We start from the raw sequence: 24,441 nt of genomic DNA, 5'->3' as shown, positions 1-24,441 counted from the left end.
CTCCCAGCAGACTGATAACTATAGTCTGCAGTACACGCCTGTACACCACCATGAAAAAACATCAGCCTCCACACACCCTCCCTCCCACACCCTGGACTACGAAGCGGGGAGCTGGGTACCTGGAGCCGGGCCGGCTAGAGCTGGCGGAGGGGAGGGTAGTCAGCCCGAGAACACACAGGAACTGACTAGCCTCCTGCTCCCGCCTGCACATCACAATGCAGTCCTCACACAAGTACGTAAAGAGGGCTGGCGGGGTGTGTGTGTGGTGGGGGGGGGGGGGTTACCTGCAGCATTGGGACTGGAGGCCCCTGTGAGTCCATCCCTGGACAGCGGGCAGGAAAGGCCGTGGGCCACCGGCCTGCGCGCAGCGCCACAAGCAACGACTCGGTGTCCACAGGGCAACTCGGATGGATGTTAAAGCCACAATGTTTTTCTGAAAGACATAAGAATAGATATATAGCAAATGTATCATATGTGTACACAAAACAAAAATGTCAACTTTGTAAAAAAACAAACCAAACGTGATCAACAAGGTGCGCAGTCAACCAAGGAGCGAGGATGCTTGCTTCTGGGGAGAGGCAGGGTCTGCGGAGCAGGACACCGTCGGTCCAAACCCTCCGCCCAGTTTTTCAGTCTGAGGACAAGTCGGCACCGTGAGCAGAACAAACCTGTGCCCCCAACGTTTCACCGAACCCCGCGCGGAGCGGCAGGTCCGCAGAGGCCCAGGCTGGGATCGGGCGAGGCGGGAGCAGGCGGCTGCGGGTCCCCTCCGCATCCCTGGGTCACCAGCTTCGCCTGCTTTTCTGTGGAAGCAGAAGGCGCAGGACGGCCTGGCCGTGGGCAGCGAGTTCGCTCAGAAGGTAGCACCGTGGGCTCAGTCACCTGACCACAGCGGAATCGGTTTGGGCGTCACTCGTTTGTTTGCGGTTTGGAAACCAAATAGTAAACACTTGCTTTCTTGACCTTCCTCTAGAATACAGATTCTACAGAAGAAGTTTCTGTTTTGTTTGCTGTTCTAGCTCCAGCACCTAGAAAAGTCCCTGAAATGCAGGAGTGGCTCCACATCTGTGGACAAAACGATTTACGTCATTAACAAAGACTCAAATTTAAAATGTGCTGCAATCTCCAGTATTTCCTCTAGATGGCGATAGACTCCATGAAATAGGAATTTCATTTCCATTTTAAATAATTTTTTTAAAAAACATTGCAGTACAGAATGCATTTTTTTAAAAAAAATGTTGATGTTTCTGCTTTAGAACGAATTCAGAAATACTGACAGTCATAAAATCTCTGTCATAAAATCAGGTAGGTCTGGCAAATCGTTACATTTCACAGAAAAAGTTACAAATATGATATAACTGAACATTTACCTAAAAGGGGGCCCTGTGGCTTAGCTGGTCAAAGCGCCTGTCTAGTAAACAGGAGATCCTGGGTTCGAATCCCAGCGGGGCCTTCTCATTTGGTTTTGTATTTTCAATAGTGTACATACCACTAAATAAGGTACAGAGGCATTGAGGCATTTATATAGCTGATAGGGCCTGTATTGAATTGTTATTTCAACTGCAAAAGGTCTCTTAACAGATAATTGCATCACCGTATGAGGGACTGGCATGAAGAGAAAAATGAATGAGGTTTCTGTAGTTGATAGAAAACGATGCCTTTCAAAGGCAAGGAAAGTAACGGCAAAAATAAATGATGGGAGTACCTCAAACTAAACCACTTCTGCACAGAAAAATAAACCATCAACAAAGCAAAGCATAAAGGCAAACAACTAAATGGGAGACGATATTTGCAAATAATTCCTCAGATGATAGGCTAATATCCAAAATATATGAGGAACTCATACCCCTCTTCTGGGTATCCACATAAAAAAATTAAAAACATTTATTCGTAAAGATGTATATGTCCCTATGTTCGTTGAAGCATTGTTCACGGTGGCCAAGACATAGAAACTGAAGTATCCTTCGATGGATGGTTGGATAAAGAAGATGTGGTACATATATGCCAAAGAAAGGATAAAATACTGCCTTTTGTAACAACATGGGTGTGTATTTTTAATTTGAGAGAGAGAGGAAGGGAGAGGGAGAAAGAGAGAAACATTAATCATTGAGATTATCAAGCTAAGCAAAATAAGTCAGCCAGAAAAGGACAAAGACCATAGCTTTCACTCATATGTGTCATAGAAAACATAAAGCAACACACGGACAAACAAAACAAACTCATAGACAAAGACAACAGAATGGTGGTTGCCAGAGGGGAGGGGCCTGGGGTAGGATAAAGAGGGTAAGGAGGTCAAATATATGGTGATGGAAGGAGACTAGACTTTGAGTGGTGCGTATACAATGCAATGTGCATGTGATATAGAATTGTACACCTGAGACTTATATAATGTATTAACCAATATCACCCCAGTATATTTAATTTCATTTAAAAATGAAAACAAGAAAGTAATGGGTTCTCTGATGATTGGCAAAACTGGAATATGAACTAAGCAATAATCATTTAAAGTTCTGTCTTGGAAGTTCAGTCTTGGGTCTCTTAACCTGGGACAACCAACATTGTTAGCTACTAAAAAATGAAAAGTCAACCCAGTACACTTAAAGATTTAACTGGCTTTATTGAATCAGGGCAGCATCCCATCCAGTACATAGAAAGGTGCTTCAAGTTGTACAAAATGGAAGGTTTTGTAGGCAGAATGAGGGTGGGACAAGGAAATGAAAAGAGTGGGTCATTTCAAGCCATGTCACCTTGCCTAGGGGAAGGCAGATGACCTCACTAGTGCTGACCAGGAGACTCCAGGCTGATTGGTACGAAACCCCTCTCCTGGGAGAGGCCGAACTGCCGACAGGCATTAAGCCTTGATGGGGCTCAGCACAAGGGGCTCCATTTAGGGCCTGTTGTTCTTTTTTAACACAGGCCAGTGATGGAGTCTGGTTGTTGGTGTGCAAAGAATTAATAAGCTACATATAACATTGGGTGTGGAGTCAGTCTCGATTTTATCTTGAGAACAAGTAAGAGAACACTGGTGAAATTTAAACTCTCGCCATTTGGGGTCATATTTCTGAGTGCAAGGGGGAAATTAAAGCTCAAGTTGTGTTTGTGGGCACTGGATAGTTAACATTTCACATGCACAGCTTACAGAGGCATGTGGGGGAACAAGATAACAATGAGGAATCCTCATTATGTCTACAGGTATTTTGTCTAATTAGACATTTTGAGGAAATAAATCACAAATAGGTCATCACATTCTTTTTTTAATTAAATCTTTATTGAAAGTATTATATATGTCTCCCTTTTCCCCCATTGACTCTGTCTATTCCGCCCCTCCCCCCAACCCTAGGCCTTCACCACCCTATTGTCTATGTCCATGGGTTATGCATATATGCATACAAGGTCTTTGGTTAATCTCTTCCCACCCACCACCCCTTAATCTGCCACCAGTGGATTTTATGTACCTTCCTTAGGTTTTCTCCTCTGATTCTAATTATAAACCGAATGGCAAAACTACTATTAGCTAGAGCATTTTCTCAATCCTTTGAGATTTTGCTTCCAGGTCCAGCCCTCAGCTTTGGCTCAAATAAACTCTTTAAAACATTCTTTAGGTTTGGAATTTCTTTCGTCAACATAAACAAACAATGAAACAAACAAAAAGGCTTCAAGCAAAAGGTTAACCGTCCTATCTAATAAAGAGGGAATGTGCTAATTGACCATCACTCCGTCACAAAGATGGCTGCACCCACAGCTGAGGCCAAGTTCCCATAAGGAGCCTTAACGAGCAATCAGCAGGGACCTGAGGCTACACCCTCCTCCACCCCCGTGGGGCTTGACAGGGGACCTCAGGCCACGCCCCTCTGCCAGTGGGTCTTGAAGGGGGACCTCAAGGCATGCCCCCGCCCTGGTCTGGGCTGGGGGACATCAGGCCATGCCCCCCGTCCTGGCACCGGGCCAGGGGACCTGAGGCTGCGCCCCCTGCCCTGAGTAGGACTTGACAAGGGTGGGACTGGCCTGGTCTGGATCTAGCCCAATTGGGGGGGGGGGGGCTGGGTCTGGGTCTCACGCAATTTTGAGGTGCATGTAGGTGGGCAGGGACTTGACTCTGGGTCCCATGGTGCACCCCAGACTGACAGGAGGAAGGTTTTCATATACATTTTACTAATTTTCTTTCATCTCTGACACTTCTATTATAGAGAAAGGGCAAATAGCAATATTAAATTATTTCCTCTAATTAATCCCCTTTTAATGTGCACGAATTTTGTGCACAAGGCCACTAGTTTAAAAATAAAAAACATATGGCAGTTTATTAAGTTGCCTTGTTATTGAAGGCGACAGAAATGTGGTTTTTACTGACTTATCTATTTATTTACATTCTAGAACTAGTAGAACATTTTTTATCAAGCAGGATTGTACCTCAAGAGCAATCCTCATTATGTCTGCAGGTGCTTTGTCGAAAACGTACTTTGGGTTGGCTGTTTTCCCGGTTTTCGTGCCCCAGAAACAACCCAGGTTCCTTGTTAGCAGCGTTATGTTTGTCCTGCAAGTCTGACTCCCATCAGCTCTTGCGCTTTAGAGAATTATGGGCAATAAATTAATGACAATCGTTTAAAATCTTGTCATCTGGGCCCATGGACACAGACAATGGGGCAGTGAGGGCGGGGGCGGGGGCGGAGGGGGTCGATGGGGGGGGGGGGAAGGGGACGTATGTAATATTTTCAACAATAAATAATTATTAAAAAATAAAATTAAAAAACCTTGTGTCATCTGTACAGTTATTTTACTTCCCAGCTTCCCTGAGGGCATGTGCCGCGAACACAGGGCTGAACGCGCCCCGGAAAAGCGTCCCGGCAGCTGCTCCTGGGCCCAGGGCCCCGGGGGCCTGGCCTGCCGGGTCCTTCCGCCCTTGACCTCGGGCAGTGCACAGTGTAACGTGCAATGGAGGACCAGGGACCCTGCATTCCCATCTGGATGTTTCCCCGGCGCTGCCTCTGAGCTGGTCTTTGTCCCGCGCCTGGCGGAGGCAGCACCCCGCCAGCAACGCGAGCCCCGCCTCCCGGGTGTGCGGAGCTCCCGGGTTCCCGGCTGAGCCCTAGGGACGTCCCTGTGGGGTTCGGTATCTCGGTGTTGTGCCCGCAGCGCCCCGCGCTAGTAAACCAGACGGAGTGAAATGGTGCCGGGAGCCCGAGGGGCGGGAGGGCCGGCTGGCAGCGGGCGAGGAGGGCAGCGGGCGGAGCAGCCGGGTCGTCCGGTCCCCATCGCGCGCCCAGCTTTGTCTCTCAGATCCCGGGAGGGAAGGCTCCGAGGTCACTGCGGGCGGAGCTCCGCCTTGGGGTCCAGAAGAACAAAACACGAAACCCCGCCTCCGGGGCCGCGCGGCTGGAACCTGCAGCCCGCACACCGCGGGCATTCGGGTAGGGCTTCCTCGAGCTCTGTCACACCCCGCGCGCCAAGCTTCGTACAGAGCGGTCCCCTGTTCCCCTCGTCCCTATGTGTTCTCTCCACCTCTCCATCCTAACGCCCCTGCGTTATCTCTCAGACAAAAACAAAACAAAAAGAACCTGACGCACCTTATCGCCCAGCGGTGGTGATCTGAGCAATGTCTGTAATCGGATGTGAGCAGAGTCCACGACGAGGCAGATATAAAAATTTAAAAAATAAAAAAGTAGGAAAAAGAACCCAGGGCTGGCCCGTACGGGGATCGAACCCGCGACCTTGGCGTTATTAGCACCACGCTCTAACCAACTGAGCTAACCGGCCGCACAGTAAAAGTCTCCTCTCTTAGCCTTTGTAAAGTCATGGTAGACTCAAGTCAGCGTGTTCTTCTTTTACAAAAGGTTAGGAAATGTTCTCTTTCCTACAAAGATAAAAGAGTCATCGAGATGCGGGCGCGGAGGAACGTGCTCCTCCCGGGAAACAGAATGGCTCTAACTGACCGAGAAAACTCGCGGAGGCGCGGGTCCGGCGCTGCAGTGCGGAGCGTCCGACACGCGGTGGCGCCCGAGTGCGGCGGGGGTCCACGGGGCCGAAAGACCGCGCGACCATGTCTCAGACCCCGCGACCCCATCCGGTTCCCAGGAACAAGGACCCCCAAACCCACGACCATCGGCGTCCAGGGTCAGGGCTGTTGTCTGAACCGGGAGAAACGCCGAGATCGCAGGGGAGATGCCCCTCCCAACGGGGCCTGACAGGTGTCCACGGGGGAGGGGCCGCGCAGCCCTCATCCCTGCGTCGCCTCTGCTCCCTCTTCTCTGTTGGACCCTACGAGGCTCCCATTTCCTCTCTGCTTTTCTACCCTTCGTTGCGTCTGCAGTGAATGGACCCGCTACATGCAGCTGTCTACGTGCTGGGCGATCTTAGGCACTGACACTAAGGACCAAGGAGAGCTTCCCTAGGGGGCGTGTAACTTCACCTCCGCTTACTCGGAACCTCCTGGGTTGAAATCTCCCTGGCTGGCTTTGCGTAATTCTGGAGATTTGTGCGGAACCCCAGTGACTCCGCGGGTGTCTTAGGATAACGCTTGCTTTCCAAAAAGGAGAAAGTGTACGAACTCTGAGCTCTGTAACTTATAAATATCGAAATAGCATTTCAGGAAAATTATGTTTCCGCCCGGTTTCGAACCGGGGACCTTTCGCGTGTGAGGCGAACGTGATAACCACTACACTACGGAAACAACTGGCTGCTAGCGGTGGTGCCCCTCCCATCCAGAATAGAGGAGACTGCCTGAGTGGCCTGGGTTTGCCACGACCTTGTATAGAAAATGCACATTGTTGTGGATTTCCCCTTTTTTTTAATTTTTTTATTTCAAATTTATAAAGACAAAAACTTATAACCAAGCAAAGGCTTGACCCAGGGCTCCGAATATTACACAAATTCCAGGCACTAAAAGCTAAGAAAGCATCCTGGAGAATTTTTGCGTGTGGATTAATGATATCTCCCCCCCCCCCCCCCCCCTCCGCCCCAGTTTTACTAAGCTATAATCTACACATAGCACTGTATAAGTGATCCAGGGTTCAAGGACAAAGTGTGACCCATGAGGAGGTGAGCTACACATAAGAATTGCATGATTTGGCCAACTTATACTGAAAGAAGCCGGGCAAGTTTGAGTAGGAATGGATCTTACGTGTATAGAATCAAAGTGGAAAGAATATAAAGTTGAATCAAATCAAATTCATTGACGTGGTCTTAGTAGGCAGAGATACTTGATTTAATATTTTAACTCAAGAGCCTGGGGACATCTCTAAGTTTTTATTAATTAAGAATTATAACCAATTCTTAATTAATTGGCTATAATTAAAATAATTATATTTTAATTACAATTAAGAACATAATTACATCAATAAAAAGTTTCCAAATTTTAATCACTCTAAAAATAACATTGCATAATGCAAAAGTAGTTTAAACATGCTGTACAGTTATAGTGCACATGAAAGCAAACTATGACAATAACACAAAACATAGGAGTAAACTCCTCACCTACACAGGACCAGCATGATCTTATTTAAAAGAAGACATTATTTGTAGCTGTATATTAAGAAATCCTAGGGAAAGCACTGTAAATTGTTTTAAAAGACATAAATGTTAAAGCAATAGTGGAGAAAAAAAAATCCAAATCATGAAAAGTGCTCATATATTTCAAAAACAGGAGAAAAGATTTAAAAAGAAACAAAAGGACACAGAAAACAACTTAAATTTTAGTACAGAGATGTCAGTAACTATGTTATACTGTATATCAATTACCTAAACCCATCAATTATAGACAGCCATTGGAAGGACTAAGTCCTCCTAGTTTCAACTGGAAACTGGCCTAGTATTGCACAAGGAATTCAACCTCTCCCCACATAAAATGCCTCCCCCACATAAAATGCCTATTACAATCAGCCTACCGGGAGTGGGGTTCGAACCCACGCGGACATGCGTCCATTGGATCTTAAGTCCAACGCCTTAACCACTCGGCCATCCCGGTGACAGAAGGGGGCTTTTGTGTTCAGTATTACCAAGTTAGTACTAATTAGAACTGCAAATTCCTGGAAGATTGTGAATAATAAGTTTGTAAAGCTATTTGCCGCTTAGGCAACAGAGAACATCATTCGGTGCCCTGCATCCCCCAGGTGGTCAAAAGAAAGAGCCCAACCTGCTCTGGAAAGATGGCCCTGGAGGAACCGGTTCACCCCAGGCGCAGGAGAGGTCGGCTGAGGAGCAGTCTCCAACAGCACAAGTACACGTGGTGACTACTGTGGACTTCTTTCAAACTGTAAGGATGCTTGAAAAATTCTTCACACAATATCGGCCCTTTTTATTCATTGACACCGAAGCCAAGAGGCCTTGGGATGGAAGTGGAAATTGTCATGTTCGTCTTGGAACAGTTGATTCTTCCCCACCCATCACCTTCAGGTTAAATCTAAGTTCCTACAGTGGAGGGTCTCCCTGAGCCCCCTGCCCCGGCCCATGCATGTTACTGATTCTCCGTGACCTGGATTTCCGCGAGGGGAAGGAAGGGAGGAAGCCAAGCTCTGGTTCACCGCTAGATTGGGCGCTCTCAGACCCGCTCCCGCTCCGCGCTAGGTTCGCCCCAGTGCAGGCACCTGCCCTCCATTCTGCGGCCCTTCAGTCACCTCAGGTGTGTTTACGTCACATCACTTCCCCCAGCAAGTATTTCCTGCCCAAGAAGACTGGAAGGGACGCCCGGCTTCTGTGAGAAATCCCTGTGACTTTCATTCCGTGCACCAACCTGGTTGTAACTAAGTCACGACATACAAAGTTACCATGACAATCAGCATGGCGACTTTGGGGACAAGCACTTTTTCTCTACTCAGTGCCTCGGGGGGGGGGGGGGGGGGGGGCGGGGGGGCGGTCAGCCTTAGACCCTAGTGGGAGGCAGGTGGCCTGTCCCTGGGAAGGACGGTGACTTGGGGCTCTGGAGATGGGGTGTTTCACCAAGAAGAGTCACGTGAGCCACAGAGGTCACCTTCCTGCCGTGGGACGTTGCGGGACATAAGACACGAGTGCACACGTCCCAGGTCGGTGACATGAGACAGAGAACAGAACAGAAAAGTGTGACGGCGGATGGACTGACTCGAGGCCCCTCCCTCCACTCCTCGCAGGCACACCGGGTCCCGGCCACCCCCCTCCCCAGGTCCTGGCCTTGTCCTCTGAGCTCGGCCAGCTTCTACAAGATAATTACAGTCACCAAGAGATGGGGTCAGGGGAATGAGCGCAGAACATGCCGAGATTATTCTTGAAATTTCCCAGGCGCCTGAGCTCCCCAGGCCGGTGCGCGGACCGTCGCTGAGAGATCAGCTCCGACGCTGTGGATGCCAAGGATCTGGGTGTGAAAGGAAATCAGTGTCTTTACACACACACACACACACACACACACACACACACACACACACACACATACACACACACACACACGACAAAACAAACAAACAATTTCATGGAAAGGATAAAGTCAAAGTTAATTCTTACTTATTCTGAAATGCAAAAAGGTGCCAGTAGGCCGGTTTCCGTAGTGTAGTGGTTATCACGTTCGCCTAACACGCGAAAGGTCCCCGGTTCGAAACCGGGCGGAAACAGATTGTTCACCTTTTCTGGAATTTTACAGTGAAGACACTCTACATGGCAAGTTTTAATATAGAGCTCATCACGCATAACTAATCATCTCTGAATTGATGCACAAAGTTCAAAATAAAAATCATGTTTTATGTTTTATTACCCAGTTATGAACTTCATACATTCCAGGGCCTTTCTCCAACTGTGCCACATTACCCGTGCCATGACCCACCCCTCAGCCTGTCCTTAACTCCAACATTACTTGGATAAGAAAGAAGAAAGAGAGAGAGAGAGAGAGAGAGAGAGAGAGAGAGAGAGAGAGGAGGGAAGGGAAGAGAAGGGAAGGATAAAAGGGAAAGAAATATGGATGTGTCTGATTGTGATGGTTTTAACCATAAGAAGTACCGCTGTCGACAGAGCTGAAAAGGCAGCAGGTGAGGAGACAGCAGGTGGATGAAGCATAAGCGACTCGCGGAGACTCGTGGCGCTCAGAGTCCGACGCCGCCATACACACATCGCACCTCCGGGACTACCCCTACTCGTGTATCCGCATCCTCTTTACTAAAATTTCTATGTGAAGGCTTTATGCCACTTTTCCTCAAGTCGTTTTTTTCTTTTTGTCCCCCACCCCCTTCCTTTGAAGAGGGGGACAAAGAACGTTGGTGTCACTGCTGAAGATTAAGAAATGAAGCCAACATTTAATCCCAATCTTACATCGGGGAGGCTATTTCCCCGCGTGTGAAGTGACTGCAGCAAAATTAATTATGTTGAGGAAGAGAAAAACAGCTCTCGTGGCCCGTACGGGGGTCGAACCCGCGACCTTGGCGTTATTAGCACCACGCTCTAACCAACTGAGCTAACCGGCCAACTGTGAGAAGAACCCCTTTTATTTAAGGGAATAAAAAGTTTGCTGACATTCTTGCGCGTCTACAACTAAAGGATGTCTCTTTCCTCTTTTCAAAGCAGACTTTCTTGTTTAGCTCGTTTTAACGACGACTGAAGGGCAAGGAGGGGAAACTGAAGCTCAGCGAGGGGAAACTGAGGGACAGGGCAAGGGAGACCAGGGGACGAGAGGGGAGAAAACCGGGAACAGAGGGAAGACACTGGATATCCAGGTGCGGCTTCCCCAGCCTCTGGACACAGACTCGGGCGTCCCTGCCCCGCGTAGGTGGATCCTACCGACGCTTGACCTGTCCGGGGAAAGGCGTCTGCAAAGAAGCCCGAGCTCCTGCGGCTATAAACCTCCCGGCCAGCTCTGGGGACCGGATGAAGATGCCGAGCGCCTCTCGCAGAGGACTGGGCAGCATGGCCCTGGGCCCTGCCCTGTGGCTGGGCCCTCTGCTCTTGGCTTCCCTCGGGGGGTCCTCAACTCCAGGTAGGAGAAGCCTGGGGTTCAGGCAGGGGCTCCGAAGGGAGCTCGGCTGAACGCTGTCCCCTCTGGGCCCCGCAGCCTCTCTCCTTAGGCGCCTCAGCGAGCACATTCAGCGTTTTCAGGAGAGCTCTGTCCTGGGCCTGAGTCTGGACCCGGGGGTGGCGGCCCTCCCTAGAGAGGGGTGGCTGGAGCAGCCCCTGGACCCCTTCAATGCGTCTGACAGGAGGACCTTCCTACAGGTGAGGTCGGCAGCGGGGGAGCCCACTGTCTACCCTGCCCTCTCCTTCCCTCCCTACTCTGTCCCTCAGCCTCTGCGTCCTCTCTCCCTTTCTACCTCTCTCTTCCTCAGCCCAGCCCCACCCCACCCACCTCCATGTCCTTCAGAATAAACGCTAAAACCACCACCAGTCTGGATGTGTAGCAGAGACTTGGACTGACTTTGGAACCAGCCCTGGCTCACAACTTGACGATATCTCCTGAATGAATGAACAAACTCACCCTTTTTCACACCTACTCTGTACGCAGTCTCCAAAGGCCCTCTCACCTCGGTGCTAGTCCCAATCCACCTGCACGTGTTACTTATTCTACAATGATAAACATAGAGCAGGTGCCTCCCATGTGCTCGCCACTACACTTGGGCCTGGGATATAAGAGAGAAAAGGTTGACCAAAATACCTGCTCTTGTAGGTCTTACATTCTAGGTGAGAAGACAACAGGAGGGAAATGAACCCACAGACAAGCCTGTTTCCGACACTACTAAGTATAGGAAGAACGATCCCCTAGGGAGAAAGACCGGGAGGAACAGGGAATAGAGAAGGGAGGTCAGAACGCTCACAACCCCATTTCTCCTTCCTCATCCCACCTCCCAGCGGTACTGGATAAACGACCAGCACTGGGCCAGCCGGGATGGACCCGTATTCCTGCATCTGGGCGGCGAGGGCAGCCTCTGGCCGGGCTCAGTGATGAGAGGTGAGAAGCAAGAGTGGGAGAGACGTAGCTGGGGAGCCGGGGGAGGGCTGCGAGAGCTTCACCCACCTCACACTCCCCTTCCACCCTCTTCACAGGGCACCCTGCAGCCCTGGCCCCAGCCTTGGGGGCCCTGGTGATAGGCCTGGAACACAGGTTTTATGGCCTGAGCATACCTGCTGGGGGCCTGAACACGGCCCAACTCCGCTTCTTGTCCAGCCGCCATGCGTACGTTGGGATAGGGAAAGTGTTTGGGGTCATGGGACTAGAGATGTCTCCCCTGCCTGAAGTTGACCTTGAGTCTTTGGGTCATGGTTGTTGTTTTTCTGTCTTTCAGTGTCTTATTCTCTTTCCATCTCGGGGTCTCTGTCCCTCGCCATCTCTTTCTTTTTCATACACTGTCTTCTCTCATCCTGTCTCACTATGATGACTGGTCCTCATGACCTGGTCTCCTCTCTGAAGGACACAGCCTCCTCACTGGTCTCCATTGCTGCCCTTGACCTCTTCAGTCCATTCTCCAGATGAAGCCAGAGTGGTTGGTAGGGCGTAACCCGGACCACCAAGCTCCCTACCTCAAAGCCCTCGCATCTGTCATCTCATCACAGTAAAGTCCTATCTTCACAGTGGCCCTGAGGTTTGACTGGCTCTGGCTCTGTCACTCTCTGTCCTCCACTTCCTCACACTCATAGGGCTCCAGCTGCATGGACATCCTTGCTGTTCCCCAGACATACAGGCTCAGCTGTCGAGAGCCTCTGAACCCGCCCCCTGGGCTCCCCCCAGATGTTGCATATTCCCCCTCCCCTCCTTTAGGGCACCCTACTCCTACTAGCAACCCCCCTGCTCTAACCCCTCACCTGCTCTAGTCTCCACACACTTGTCTGGAATCCTCTCCTTTGCCTTTCTTTATCTTACTCTTGTCTCTATCTGTCTTGCCTCTGTGTTGCTCCCTATCTTCCAATCTTTCCACAAACTTACCCGGTTTCTAACTGCAGTGGGATGGTCCTGGCTGCAAACTGGTTGGGGAAGGTTAGGGAGGGAAGAAAACACTTAGAATAGAAAAGAGGATGTTAGACGTGTCCCAACATCGCTTTTCCTTCGTCTCCCCTGCCCCCAGTACTCTCACCTCTCCGCCTAGGACCCTCCTCTGCCTGAGGAACTCTTCTCCATTTGTCTGGTTTCTGCCTAAACTGCCTTGAGGTTTTTCCTCTCCCACGTAATTTGGAAGGAGAGGAGGGTGGAGGCTTTCCAAAGGGTCTCCCCTGGCCTGGCCACTTCCGGAAACGGATGTGTGGATGAAGCCTTCAGAAATACTTCCTGAGAAAGAAGCCCTGGCTTCTGGCCAGACACCCCCTGCCCCGTCCGGCCCCGCCTGCACAGAGGGGTATCCCAGGGATTGCAGAGGTGACCGACCGGCCTCTCCTTGACCCCAGGCTGGCCGACGTGGTCTCCGCCCGCCTCGCGCTCTCCCGCCTCCACAACGTCTCCTCTTCCAGCCCCTGGGTCTGCTTCGGAGGCTCCTATGCCGGCTCCCTGGCCGTCTGGGCGCGGCTGAAGGTCCCGGGACCCCTCTGGGGGTGGGGTGGACTCGGGGTCCCCATCTCGGGGGATAGGAACACCCTCTCCCCACACCCTCCCCCTACAGAAGGGCTTTCCATAGCCGGCTCCACAAGGGCCCGGTGCACAGAGAGAGGGGCTCGCCTAGGGCCACGCGAGGCGTGCGTGGCACAGGGCGGGAGATTGGGGGTCCAGCCCCCGCCCGCCTGACAACCTCTCCCCCGCAGTTCCCGCATCTCCTCTTCGCCGCGGTCGCCTCCTCGGCCCCAGTGCGGGCCGTGCTGGATTTCTCCGCGTACAACGAGGTGAGGACGCGGGCGGGGCCCGGGAGGAGCGGGGTCTCGGCCGTCGGGGTCCCTGATGCGCCTCTTCTCCTCCGGCGGTCGGACCACAGGTGGTGTCCAGGAGCCTCATGAACACGGCGATCGGCGGGTCCCTGGAAGTAGGAGTGGGCCCGTCCTGGGGCATGGAGAGGGGAGGCGGCCTTCAAATTGGGGCCAGAGGGAAAAGTGCAGCCAGCTCGGTGGCGGGGTCTGGGGAGGTGGGACCCCAGAGATGCACGGACCCTAGGAGGCTGGAGCTGAAGATGGGCCAGGACGTCTGGAGGGAAGAGCTTCAAGGAGGGCGGGGCTGGTGTGGGCGGGGCCACAGGAGAGTGGACCTATCAGGAGGTGAGGCTCAGTGTGGGCTTTCGGGAGCTTAGGAGGATGCTGGTCCTGGAAGGGACAGGCCGGGCCCAGGAGCTGGTCTCCGCCGACGCAACCTTTCTTCCCCGCAGTGCCGGGCGGCGGTGTCCACGGCCTTCGCGGAGGTGGAGCGGCGGTTGCGCGCGGGAGACGAGGCCCGTACAGCTCTGAGGGCTGAGCTGGGCGCCTGCTCGTCCCTGGGCCGCGCGGAGGACCGGGCGGAGCTGCTGGGGGCGCTGCAGGCGCTGGTGGGGGGCACAGTGCAGTATAACGGGCAGGCGGGGACGCCGCTGAGCGTGCGGCAGCTCTGCGGACTCCTGCTCGAGGGCAGGCGCAATGGCAGCCGCCCTGTGCCCTACCACGGGCTTCGTCGGGCGGTGCAGGTGAGCTCCCCACAGCACAGTGGGAAAGTCCTAGACCAGGGCCCCTGCCCCACCTCCGCTGTGCAATCTTGCGCAGCCTTGAACCACTTCTGAGCCTTATTTTCTTCGCCTGTCAGACGGGGATGGCACAGGGCCCTGGGGAGGTGAAATAAAGGGGGCCTGTCATGGGCTCACACACGATGCAAAATTAGCACCTGGGCCCGTGGTCGGCAAACTCCTTAGTCAGCAGAGCCAAAAAGCAACAGGACAACGAATGAATTTCCTTTTGAGAGTCAAATTTTTTAAACTTAAACTTCTTCTAACGCCACTTCAAAATAGACTTGCCCAGGCCGTGGTATTTTGTGGAAGAGCCACACTCAAGGGGCCAAAGAGCCGCATATGGCTCGCGAGCCGCAGTTTGCCGACCACGGACCTAGGCTATCTATTTTGTCTGTCTTGTTTTGTCTTATTCTCAGAACCTGCAACAGGGTCTGGCACACATCAAGTGTCAATTAGAATTTAGACTGAATGAAAAAACATAGGTAGTCCTGAGGACAGAGTTCTTCTGAAGCCAGAACCCCACCTTCGGAATCCACAGTACCGATCCAGGTGTTACTTATACAGCGCTATCTGCACGGAGAGCTGTGTGAAGTGTTTCGCATGAATTATTTCAATGAATTCTCACAGTAGTTCTAGGAGACAGGCACTGTTATGATCCCCACTTACAGAGGGGGAAACTGAGGTCCAAGACAGTATCTATCACTTGCCCCAGGTCTCACAGGTAATAAGGTCCCAGTCATCTAGGACCTGAACCTCTTACCCACAGGGACCCAGGCGCCCACCCCCTCTGACCACTGACTCCCAGGAGAACTCAGGCACTCCTTCTGACTTCTCACCTTTGACTTTTAGGGACCTTTGCTGCCAGACCCTGGCTTGCAGGTGGGAGGGGAGACACTTATGAATGTGTGTGTGTGTGTGTGTGTGTGTGTGTGTGTGTGTGTGTGTTGTCCCCCAGCTTGTCATGCACAGCCTGGGCCAGAGGTGTTTAAGCTTCTCCCGAGCAGAGACATTGGCACAGCTGAGGGTCACAGAACCCCAAGTGTCCGGCGTGGGTGACCGGCAGTGGTTGTACCAGACATGTACTGAGTTCGGCTTCTGTGAGTACCTGACTCAACCCTCCTCTGATAACCTAAAAAAAAAAAATTATTGAAGTGATAGGTGATAGGCAATAAGCATTTACTTGAGATCAATAAGAATACCTATATGAGAAGCACTGATTCAGGCAGAAACTTAAATAGTTTTCCAATTAAGAGACAAAGGCAATGGCTTTTTATGAAAAAAGGAAAGGGAACAATTACATCAACCAAAGGAAGGGATTTATTTCTATTGGTACAGATAAGCTGACATAGTAAATAAGCATTCTAAACAACGTTTTAATTTTCAGCCCATCACAGCCCTATCATTCTGGGCCATCACTGTCTGGGGTGCGGGAGGTGCCTCTCTGACAGGGCTGTGAATTCATTGGTCATTGTTGGGGAGAGCTCAACAATTAACTGAAGGAGGCTGGGGAGTTGGGTTTATACCCCACACTTATAGATATCTCCCTCCACAGATGTCACCTGTGAGGACCCCACATGTCCTTTCTCCAAACTCCCAGCACTGCCCTCCCAGCTGGAGCTGTGTGAGCAGGTGTTTGGGCTTTCAACCTCGTCCATAGTCCAGGCTGTGGCTCAGACGAACTCCTACTACGGTGGCCAGACCCCAGTGGCCACCCAGGTGCTGTTCGTGAATGGTGAGTGTGCCACCAGAACCTGACCTCAAAGTCTCCACCAGGGCCCAGCTCGGCACACCATTTCCCCTTTCTTCCTAGGGGATTCGGACCCCTGGCATGTGCTGAGTGTAACACAGGCCTTGGGACCCTCCATGTCAGCCCTTCTCATCCCCAATGCCTCTCACTGCTTGGATATGGCACCTGAGCGGCCCTCAGACACCCCCAGCCTCCGCCTAGGGCGCCAGGTAAGACAACAACAACAAAAAGCCCTGGGTGATTTACATTTTCATTTGCATACTAATTTGCATGCGCATGCCCTCACTAGTACTAGGATCTGACTTTCAAAATTCTCCCACCTCTTTACAGAGCATCTTGCAGCAGCTGCAGACCTGGCTCAAGCTGGCAAAGAAGAGCTTGGTTAGGGGTGGGGTCTGAGCCCCGCACCCTCGCCACTCCCTGCTGCCGACCTCGGACCAGAACATATTGTTCACTGGACAGGAGAAAGCAGCTTGTTTAAGAAGAGGAAATTCCCAGGAATTGGCATTCAGCACCTGTTCTGCATATAACTGACTTGTGTATGCAACCATCCTCACTCACAGCTAAAATGGCTCTGTTACAGACAAGAAGTTCTGCAAATATAACTGGGTGATTACTCTCATTGTGGATGTCGGTATTTTAATGGCAAATGTCAGAGAAATGTCACTGTTCATGCTGGTGCCCTCCCCCCACTAATCAGAGTCTGGCTCACGTTCTGCTCTGCTGCCAGGTGGGCACCTCTGCACATCTCTGTCTGGCCCTCAGGCCCTGCCCTGCCTGCTTCTTGCTCTGCTCATTAAAAGGCATCTTTAAGAAATGGAAAGACAAGCGAAAGAGTGAGTGAAAACATGCATAATACATATATCTGACAAAGGACTTAGGTCCAGATTATTTAAAGAAATCCCAGAAACCAATAATAAAAAGATGAGTGAATGACAAATGCGCAAAGCACTTGAATAAGCACTTCAATTTAAAAAATACCCGTATAAAAACAAAGAAAAAATACATGTATGGTCAATCAGCACATGAAAAAGATGCCAACCTATTTAGTCATTAGAGAAATGTGAATTAAAACCACAGTACTACTTTACACCCAACTGAGTTACAAGCAAATAAAACAAAACCCCCTAAAAGTTCAAAAGGTTAGGATGTCACCCTGCCTAGTTTTGGAGAATTTTGAACTCAGGTTTTGAGGTACATTTGATTATGAGTCATAGAATTTCCATATTTTTATTTTAACAAATAATGTGAGGAAAAATGCACTGTGAATAAAAATGTACTAAAAGAAAAAATCATTCAAAAGTATTAGTTTTGGGGACACCCAGAAAATAAGTATGTGACTCCGATATACCTTGTAAAGCAAGCATTCAGCATGGTGTTTCCATAGTGTAGTGATTATCACATTCGCCTGACACGAGGAAGGTCCCGGGCGGAAACAACCCTTGCTTAAGGTCTTTTGTATTTGCATTTCTCCTCTAAATGCCTAAGCCTTTGAGGTTTCCAAAAAGTCCTCCTCAGAGGAGCACCACTGAGACCCACGTCCTCATTCATGCTGTCAACCTGGGAATTTATGCAGAGAATTTCTAAGAATCACAACTCCAACTCCACCAAATTATATTTAAGAATTAGATCCTTCCCTCTTAGCATTGCACTTTAGCAATTCTTTGTCATCTGGATCCAAGACCTTTTATGGTATGTGGATAGATGGCAGATGATTGATAGATAAATAATAGATGAGTAGATGGGCGACAGATAGTGGATGATAGATAACAGATGGATAGATCCTAGATACAGTTGATGATGAATAGGTTCGACAGATAGGAGATAAAGAAAAAAGGAAAGAAAGGAAGACCTAAGAACGACCTCCGTCACCAGACAGAGGCATTCCAGGTGCGGGGACCAGAGCCCAACCCTCAACTCCAAATCAGGGCTTCCGGGTGCAAGTACTTGAGTCCGACCCGCGTCTCCAGATCTGGGAGGACCTGAGCCCAATCTGCGTCTTCACACCTGGACTTCCCTGAGCCTGACCGGTCGCCTGGCCCAGACTTCCAGGTGCTGCGGCCACTAGGGCCAGAAGTCAGCTGGGCACCGAAAAGCTCGGCGTCAATAGGTTCAACTTTCAGTTCCATTTCGCACAGACCAGTCCCGGCTGGGATTGCCACACGGTGCGGGTGTGTTGACTTGGGTGTGTGATTGAGGTAAGTCTGCGAGACAGACACGCAGGGACCCGGCGTTTAGGCCTCGCAGGTAGGGTGTGGTGACAGCCAGCGGTTCCGCTCGGACATTTCCAGGGACTGGTATCTGACTCGGTTCCAGGTGCGCGCCCAGCAGGTGACGACCCCTGGGTTGCCAGGAGGGAGCCCCACGCTTCCAGGAGTCAGGACCATGGACAGCGCGCCCTGGATTTGCCGGGTCGAGTGAGGGTTTTATGGGAAGTGAGAAAGCAGGGGAGGAAATCGTTTCACGGTACATGGAGTTGGTGATGTGTGTGTTTATTTTTATTATTATTATTATTTTTTGTGATGTGTGTGTTTAGTTCACATATATTATTTTTATTTTTATAAAAGCCTGAGATACGGAACACATTGTTTCTAGCTGATTGAATGCAGGCTGGAAAGCGGGCTCTATACCCCATCGGGGAAATACTTCACCATCCGACTGCTGGTGCGCCTGCGTTTGCCCAGCACAGCACCGCGGGGGGCAGGGAACCCGGTTCCAGTTGGGGAGGCCAGGTCTCCCGGCTGCCCAGCGAGACCGCCAAAGGGGATTCACATGATCCGAATTCCCGCGCGTTTTCTCAAATCATTTGGGAGAAATGTAGCGCTTCTATACTGAGATTAGGTCAGACCAGGTCTCAAATTCTGTGTACTTTGAGAGGACAAAGGGATAAGAGGCAGACACCGTTGTGTGTGTGTTTAATGAAAGAGCTGACTATCAATTACCTACATGTTTTTATGCTTATTTATTATGTCACCCTAAGATTATGGCCTGAAATCCTCTCCAAGACCACTGTCTGTCTTCAGCCTCATTTTCACATTTCACGGCCCCTTTCTCTCCAACACACTGTCCTGTTTACAATCTCTCTAATTTACCATGGATTTGTGCACATGTCGTTGTCCTTCCTTAAATACTCTTCTATACTGATTAGCGTCTTTTCAATCTTCACTTTTTTAGAAAGAACTTCCCAAAACTTTCTAGATAAATCTTCATATTTCTCTTAGCACTATATACTCTTCTCATTGCAAATTTTGTGTTAATTTGCACGATGACTCAATTCCTCTGTCGCTCTCACTAGAATATAATTTCCAAGAGATGTAGTGCCCAGTTTTGTTCGTCAGTGAAACCCTAGTATATATTGCCTAGGACACACAATAAATCTTTTTTAAAATAGATTTTTATTGCTTTCAGAAAGGGAGAGGGAGCGATAGCAATATCAGTGATGAGAGAGAATGTGGGTTTGGTTCCCATAAAGGCCACAGGTGTGTTTATGTTTAGAGAAACTCGATTCTGAACCGATAAAAAACAGAGACTAACCTATACGGTGCCATGTTCTCAAAGTTCCAATCCATCGCTCTTGTTATCCTTTAATCCACTCATGACCCAATTCAGTGCGCATAAATTCGACACGTTCCCCGACAGTGTTTCCTTTTATTTCCTCCGGGAGCAGTAGTTCGCGGGGGCAGAGGACTCAAAAGTGGGAGCTCTCCCCCATGGAAAAAGAAAAGTGGAAACGATAGTTGGCAACTTTTTAAAAAGTTTATTCGATTTTAAATGGTCTTTCCAAAGTACCAACTAATCTACTTTTTAAAGCCAACAAGAGATACGAGGTAAGGAGAAGTTCTTAAAAGGTTGTTCCTTCCATGTCTCTGAAGACTCTGATTTTACTAACAGCCCACGTGGCCCTGGGAGGAAGCACCTTGAAAGATGGCCAGGTTTCGGACGCGTCCTCTCCCTACGCGTTTTTTTGCAGAAGATTCCGATGTAAAAAGAGTTGGCCGGCACGTGACAAGTAATCGCCCACCACTTAATCCTAGATAAGGAAAGGCAGACAGACTTACCTTTATACCTAGGTCAAGGGGCTTGGGAGAAAGGATTATGTCACCAAAGAGTTTAGGAAGGCTCCCAAACATGTGGGCCCCATGGTGTAATGGTTAGCACTCTGGACTCTGAATCCAGCGATCCGAGTTCAAATCTCGGTGGGACCTCACCTTGATTTTGGTCCTCATTTGACCTCCACTTCCTCTCTGTAACCCTCTCTTATTCGTACAAATCCCAGCACCCAGGTTTATTTCTGATACTCCCACCTCACACTTTCTGAGCCCGGTGTCTGCAGTCACCAAGCCAAAGGACAACTTTACGCTTGCTGAGCGCAATTTCTTTCTTGGGGGTGAGGGTAGGGAGGCAGGGGGCGGGGGGGGCGGGGACGGGGGGGACGGGGGGCGGGATCTCAAAAGAAAATACGCGCAGAAAGCACCCAAGCTTGCTGGAACTGGAAATCTCTAGAGAAAACCCGTGAATGGAGGAGAGGGAAGGAAAGGCGGCAGGCAAGCAGAGCGAGAGGAAGTTTGTTGATAGTCTAGACTCTAGACGGAGAAGAGTGGGGATGGGATGTTAGAAAAGGATTTACCCTGGACAATGGGCCCGAGAGAGTCGGCTGTCACTGCAGCGGAGAAAACTGTTCGCAGACCAGACCACACAGGGATGGAGCCCACGTTCGGAGATACGAGTGGGTTGACCAGAGCGATGGTCAGCGGTCAGGGGACCTGCGGGTCCGAGTTTACACACGCTTTTCTGGTTCAGGAATCAAGAGAAAGTCGATTCACAGACGCTGCTCCGACCTCCCCTCGTCTCCCCCGAGCGTGAACAAACCAGGGGCTTCGTTAGAATGAAATGATAACGTTTTATTCAAGGGTCTTAAGCGAACTGCAATTCTGGAAATACTACCAAGCGATACTCAGAGTGTTTTGAAGAAAAAGAAATGTTGAGCGTTTTTATAGTAAAACTAGAGGCCGGGTGCATGAATTCATGCACGGGTGGGGTCCCTCAGGGTGGCCTGCGGAGCTCGTGCCCCCAGCCTCGCAGCCCCGCAGCCCCGCCTGGCAACCCCTACTCCACCATCCCGCCGTGACATCCCTCTCTGGGGGCCATAGGGCAGGCAGCGCCTCCACTGTCCCCGGTGCCAGCGCGTGTCAAACCACCGCCCCGCTTAAGAGGGTTGTCCACAGGATTTATGTCCGTCTGGGCATTGACGCACAGCTGGAAAGCTAGAAAGTTCAAGGCCTCAGGTTAGTTAAAAGTAGATGAAAACGATCCTCATGTTGCAGCCCTTTCTGATTTAAGTCGTTTTGTTAGCTTGAGTGTAGTCTCTCTATTCCCCCCCCCCCTCACTTTTTCCTCACCAGCAAGGGTGCCCAGAACTGTGTGCCCGCCCCCCCCCCCAAGACCCTCCTGGGGTGACCGACTGAAGGAATAAAGGAGTATCTGAAAAAATCTGAAAGTACATGTTGGTTAATATAAGTATCTTTGTACAAAGGGGATTATGGAGTATTCATAGTATTTTGTTTCTTGGATGCTGGTTACATTGATGGTGTTCCGTATGAGAAAATTCAGTGAGCCATACCCCGATGTTCAGGCTCTGACTGTATATTATTCTTCAGCAGAAAGTTTAAAACACACACACCAAAACAAAACAACAACAACTAAACACTGTGATCATCCAAAGACAGCATTATTTGGGTGAAATACACGTTTCTAAGTGGGAGAAAATATTGCAATACAAAGGCCTCACAGTGAGAAAAAAACAAAAACAAAAAAAAACCTTCCATAACTCAATAAGAAAAAGAAAAACAAGTCAGACGAAAATGTACAGAAGATGAGCTTCCCAGACAGAAGAAGATCTTTCATTGGTCAAGGACATTACATTTGCTCCTCATAACAACCCTGGGAAGAAACACAAGGACAAAAAAATTTGGAAATAAACATATAACAAGAGTCTGAAGGTGTTTATCCATATTTACCCAATGGTTCCACTTCTAAGCTTCAATCCTTGGGAAATATGGATGTAGATAAAGATTTTAATACAGATATGTATTAAATATTTATTCAGCATTATTAAGAAAAATATTTGGAATGTACAAATAAAGTATAATTGGTTTAAAGTAACAAATATATATGAGCCTAATGCATTCACTATCATTGACACAAAATAGGCATAAAGCATATGGTCCCTAAGTGTCCTCCATTCATTAAAATACATGGAATTTTCAGAATTATATTTGCGAAGAGTATTTGTTGTCATGGAAACAAGTGCATGAGTATAAGATTAAACAAAAATATATTAAAATATGTATATGTAATATATACATATACATGTAAAATAAAATTATTTTAACAAATCTTTTCTGGGTGCCTTCTCTGGAAGGGTCAATGCCCATCCACCCAAGCTTAGTTTTTTCTATTTTCATTTTTCATCATGTGACACCATAGGACATGACACACAAGTGTCACAGGTGGAGATGAGCGGGTCAAAGACCAGCAGGACAAGCAGACTCTCAATATGGTCCCCATCACCACCTCCCATGGTCATGTGCTAGAAGCCGATCATTGTTTTAATAAGAGAGAGCTGTGGACAGGGAATTCGGAGAGCTGGTCAACCTTAATTGCTCTAAAGGGTCAGAGCTAATTACTAGATATTGGTAGTTGAAACAGCCCCCACCTGTTAGTCCTAAATTCACTGATTGGCTTCTATTGGGGTTTCCTGCCTAGGGCATATGGGTATATCCTATAACTTTAATCTTAATAAAAGGGATGGCAAAGCCAGAGTGAGTAGTCCTCCCACTAGAGTTGGACTACTGCCTGGCCCCCATTTCCCAAATTAATGCTTTTTTAGTCTCTTTTCATTTGTGTGCGGCCTTCTCCAGAACCCGAACCCTGAATCGGAACCCTAAATCACGCGGGACATGAAAGGGGTTCCCACAGTCATGCCCTTGTTTGATCTCATCTCTGGAGGATCTGACTTAACCTATGGCTTTCTTCTCACAGACTATGATAAATGTAACAGGGAGTGAGTATGTGTTCATGATTATGTGAATAAGTTCTATACAGTATCACCCATTTACTTTGCTGAAGCAACCAGCATGGATACTGAGACCTGGGCTCGAGTTCTAACCTTGGTGATTTGCTATATGAGGGAGGAGAAGTCTAGACCTTGGAACCTTTTGGGCTTAAATCCTGTACCTCCCCTCTACTAACAGGCGGGCGCGGGCAAGCTTCTTAACATCTTTCTGCCTCCAAATTGACATGAGTTTCACAGTCATTTCTACATCATTGACTTATTTAGACAATTTTTATTTTATCAACCAATTTAAGATGGCTTATTTTTCTAATGAGGCCTCTTTCAAGGTATCCATAAAACAAAACAGCAGAGAGATGTCTACAGGGAGTCAGTCATTCTTGTCTCTTTTTTTTTCTTTGGGATGATAAGCAGTGCTAAGGAACATGTCACAGCTCATTCATAGGCCTCTCATTGGTTACAGAGCAGAGCCCAGTCCAGATATCTGCTCTCTTTTGCTTTCTTCCTTTGTTCTCAGACCCAAGAGACTTCCTGTCCTCCCCAGACTCCCCTCCCCCACCCCTGGAGACATGAACATGGAGGAGTGGTTTGAGGTACAAATTAAAAGGAAAATGAGATGTAAGCTTTGGTTCCCTAACTGCATTTCTTGCTCCTACTGGAGGCAACATGGCCGATGTTGTAGAGAGAAGAATGGTTGCACCACCCTGCCTGTCCCTGCCTGGCCCTAGTTCTTCCTGACAAGTCATCCCTTAAAGCCAAAAACACTTGAAAATTGGCATTTGTAGACACAATGTGGTGCGATTCGACTCTTCTAGTGAGGTAGGCCCCAGACTTAGGTTCCACAGGTAGGTCTGGTCATTTGTCCTCCAAACTCAGCTGAAAGCACACATAGCAGTCCTATTAGAGACCGTGACGAAGGGTCTTTGTGTATAGACTGGAGAATGGTGGACAAAGAGGCAAGGCCCACCTGCCTGCTCCAAGGCTGGAGGGTCACTGGTTAAGAGCTTCCCTTTTCTGGAATGAGGAGTGGGCTCTTCTTCCAAGAATGAGGACTCAGCGTCCCCAGGGACCAGAGA

General features: G+C 49.4%; 1 protein-coding gene across 1 annotated transcript; it reads left to right on the top strand.

Moving 5' to 3' along the window:
* Window positions 1–10,812: 10,812 nt before the first annotated feature.
* PRSS16 (serine protease 16) lies at window positions 10,813–16,692 on the top strand (the record flags this gene model as incomplete). The annotated part of the gene is made up of 12 exons (XM_079761871.1): window positions 10,813–10,921; window positions 10,997–11,157; window positions 11,788–11,887; window positions 11,983–12,112; window positions 13,315–13,438; window positions 13,666–13,743; window positions 13,833–13,880; window positions 14,217–14,507; window positions 15,502–15,643; window positions 16,099–16,278; window positions 16,357–16,502; window positions 16,624–16,692. 12 exons carry the CDS (start codon window positions 10,813–10,815, stop codon window positions 16,690–16,692), a joined length of 1,578 nt encoding a protein of 525 aa, XP_079617997.1.
* Between the last annotated feature and the right edge of the window lie 7,749 nt (window positions 16,693–24,441).

This window comes from Cnephaeus nilssonii (assembly GCF_951640355.1).
Source record: "Cnephaeus nilssonii genome assembly, chromosome: 21".
Lineage (NCBI taxonomy): Eukaryota > Metazoa > Chordata > Mammalia > Chiroptera > Vespertilionidae > Cnephaeus > Cnephaeus nilssonii.
The sequence above is the reverse complement of the archived record's forward strand: the minus strand, read 5'-3'. Positions and strand labels throughout refer to the sequence as shown.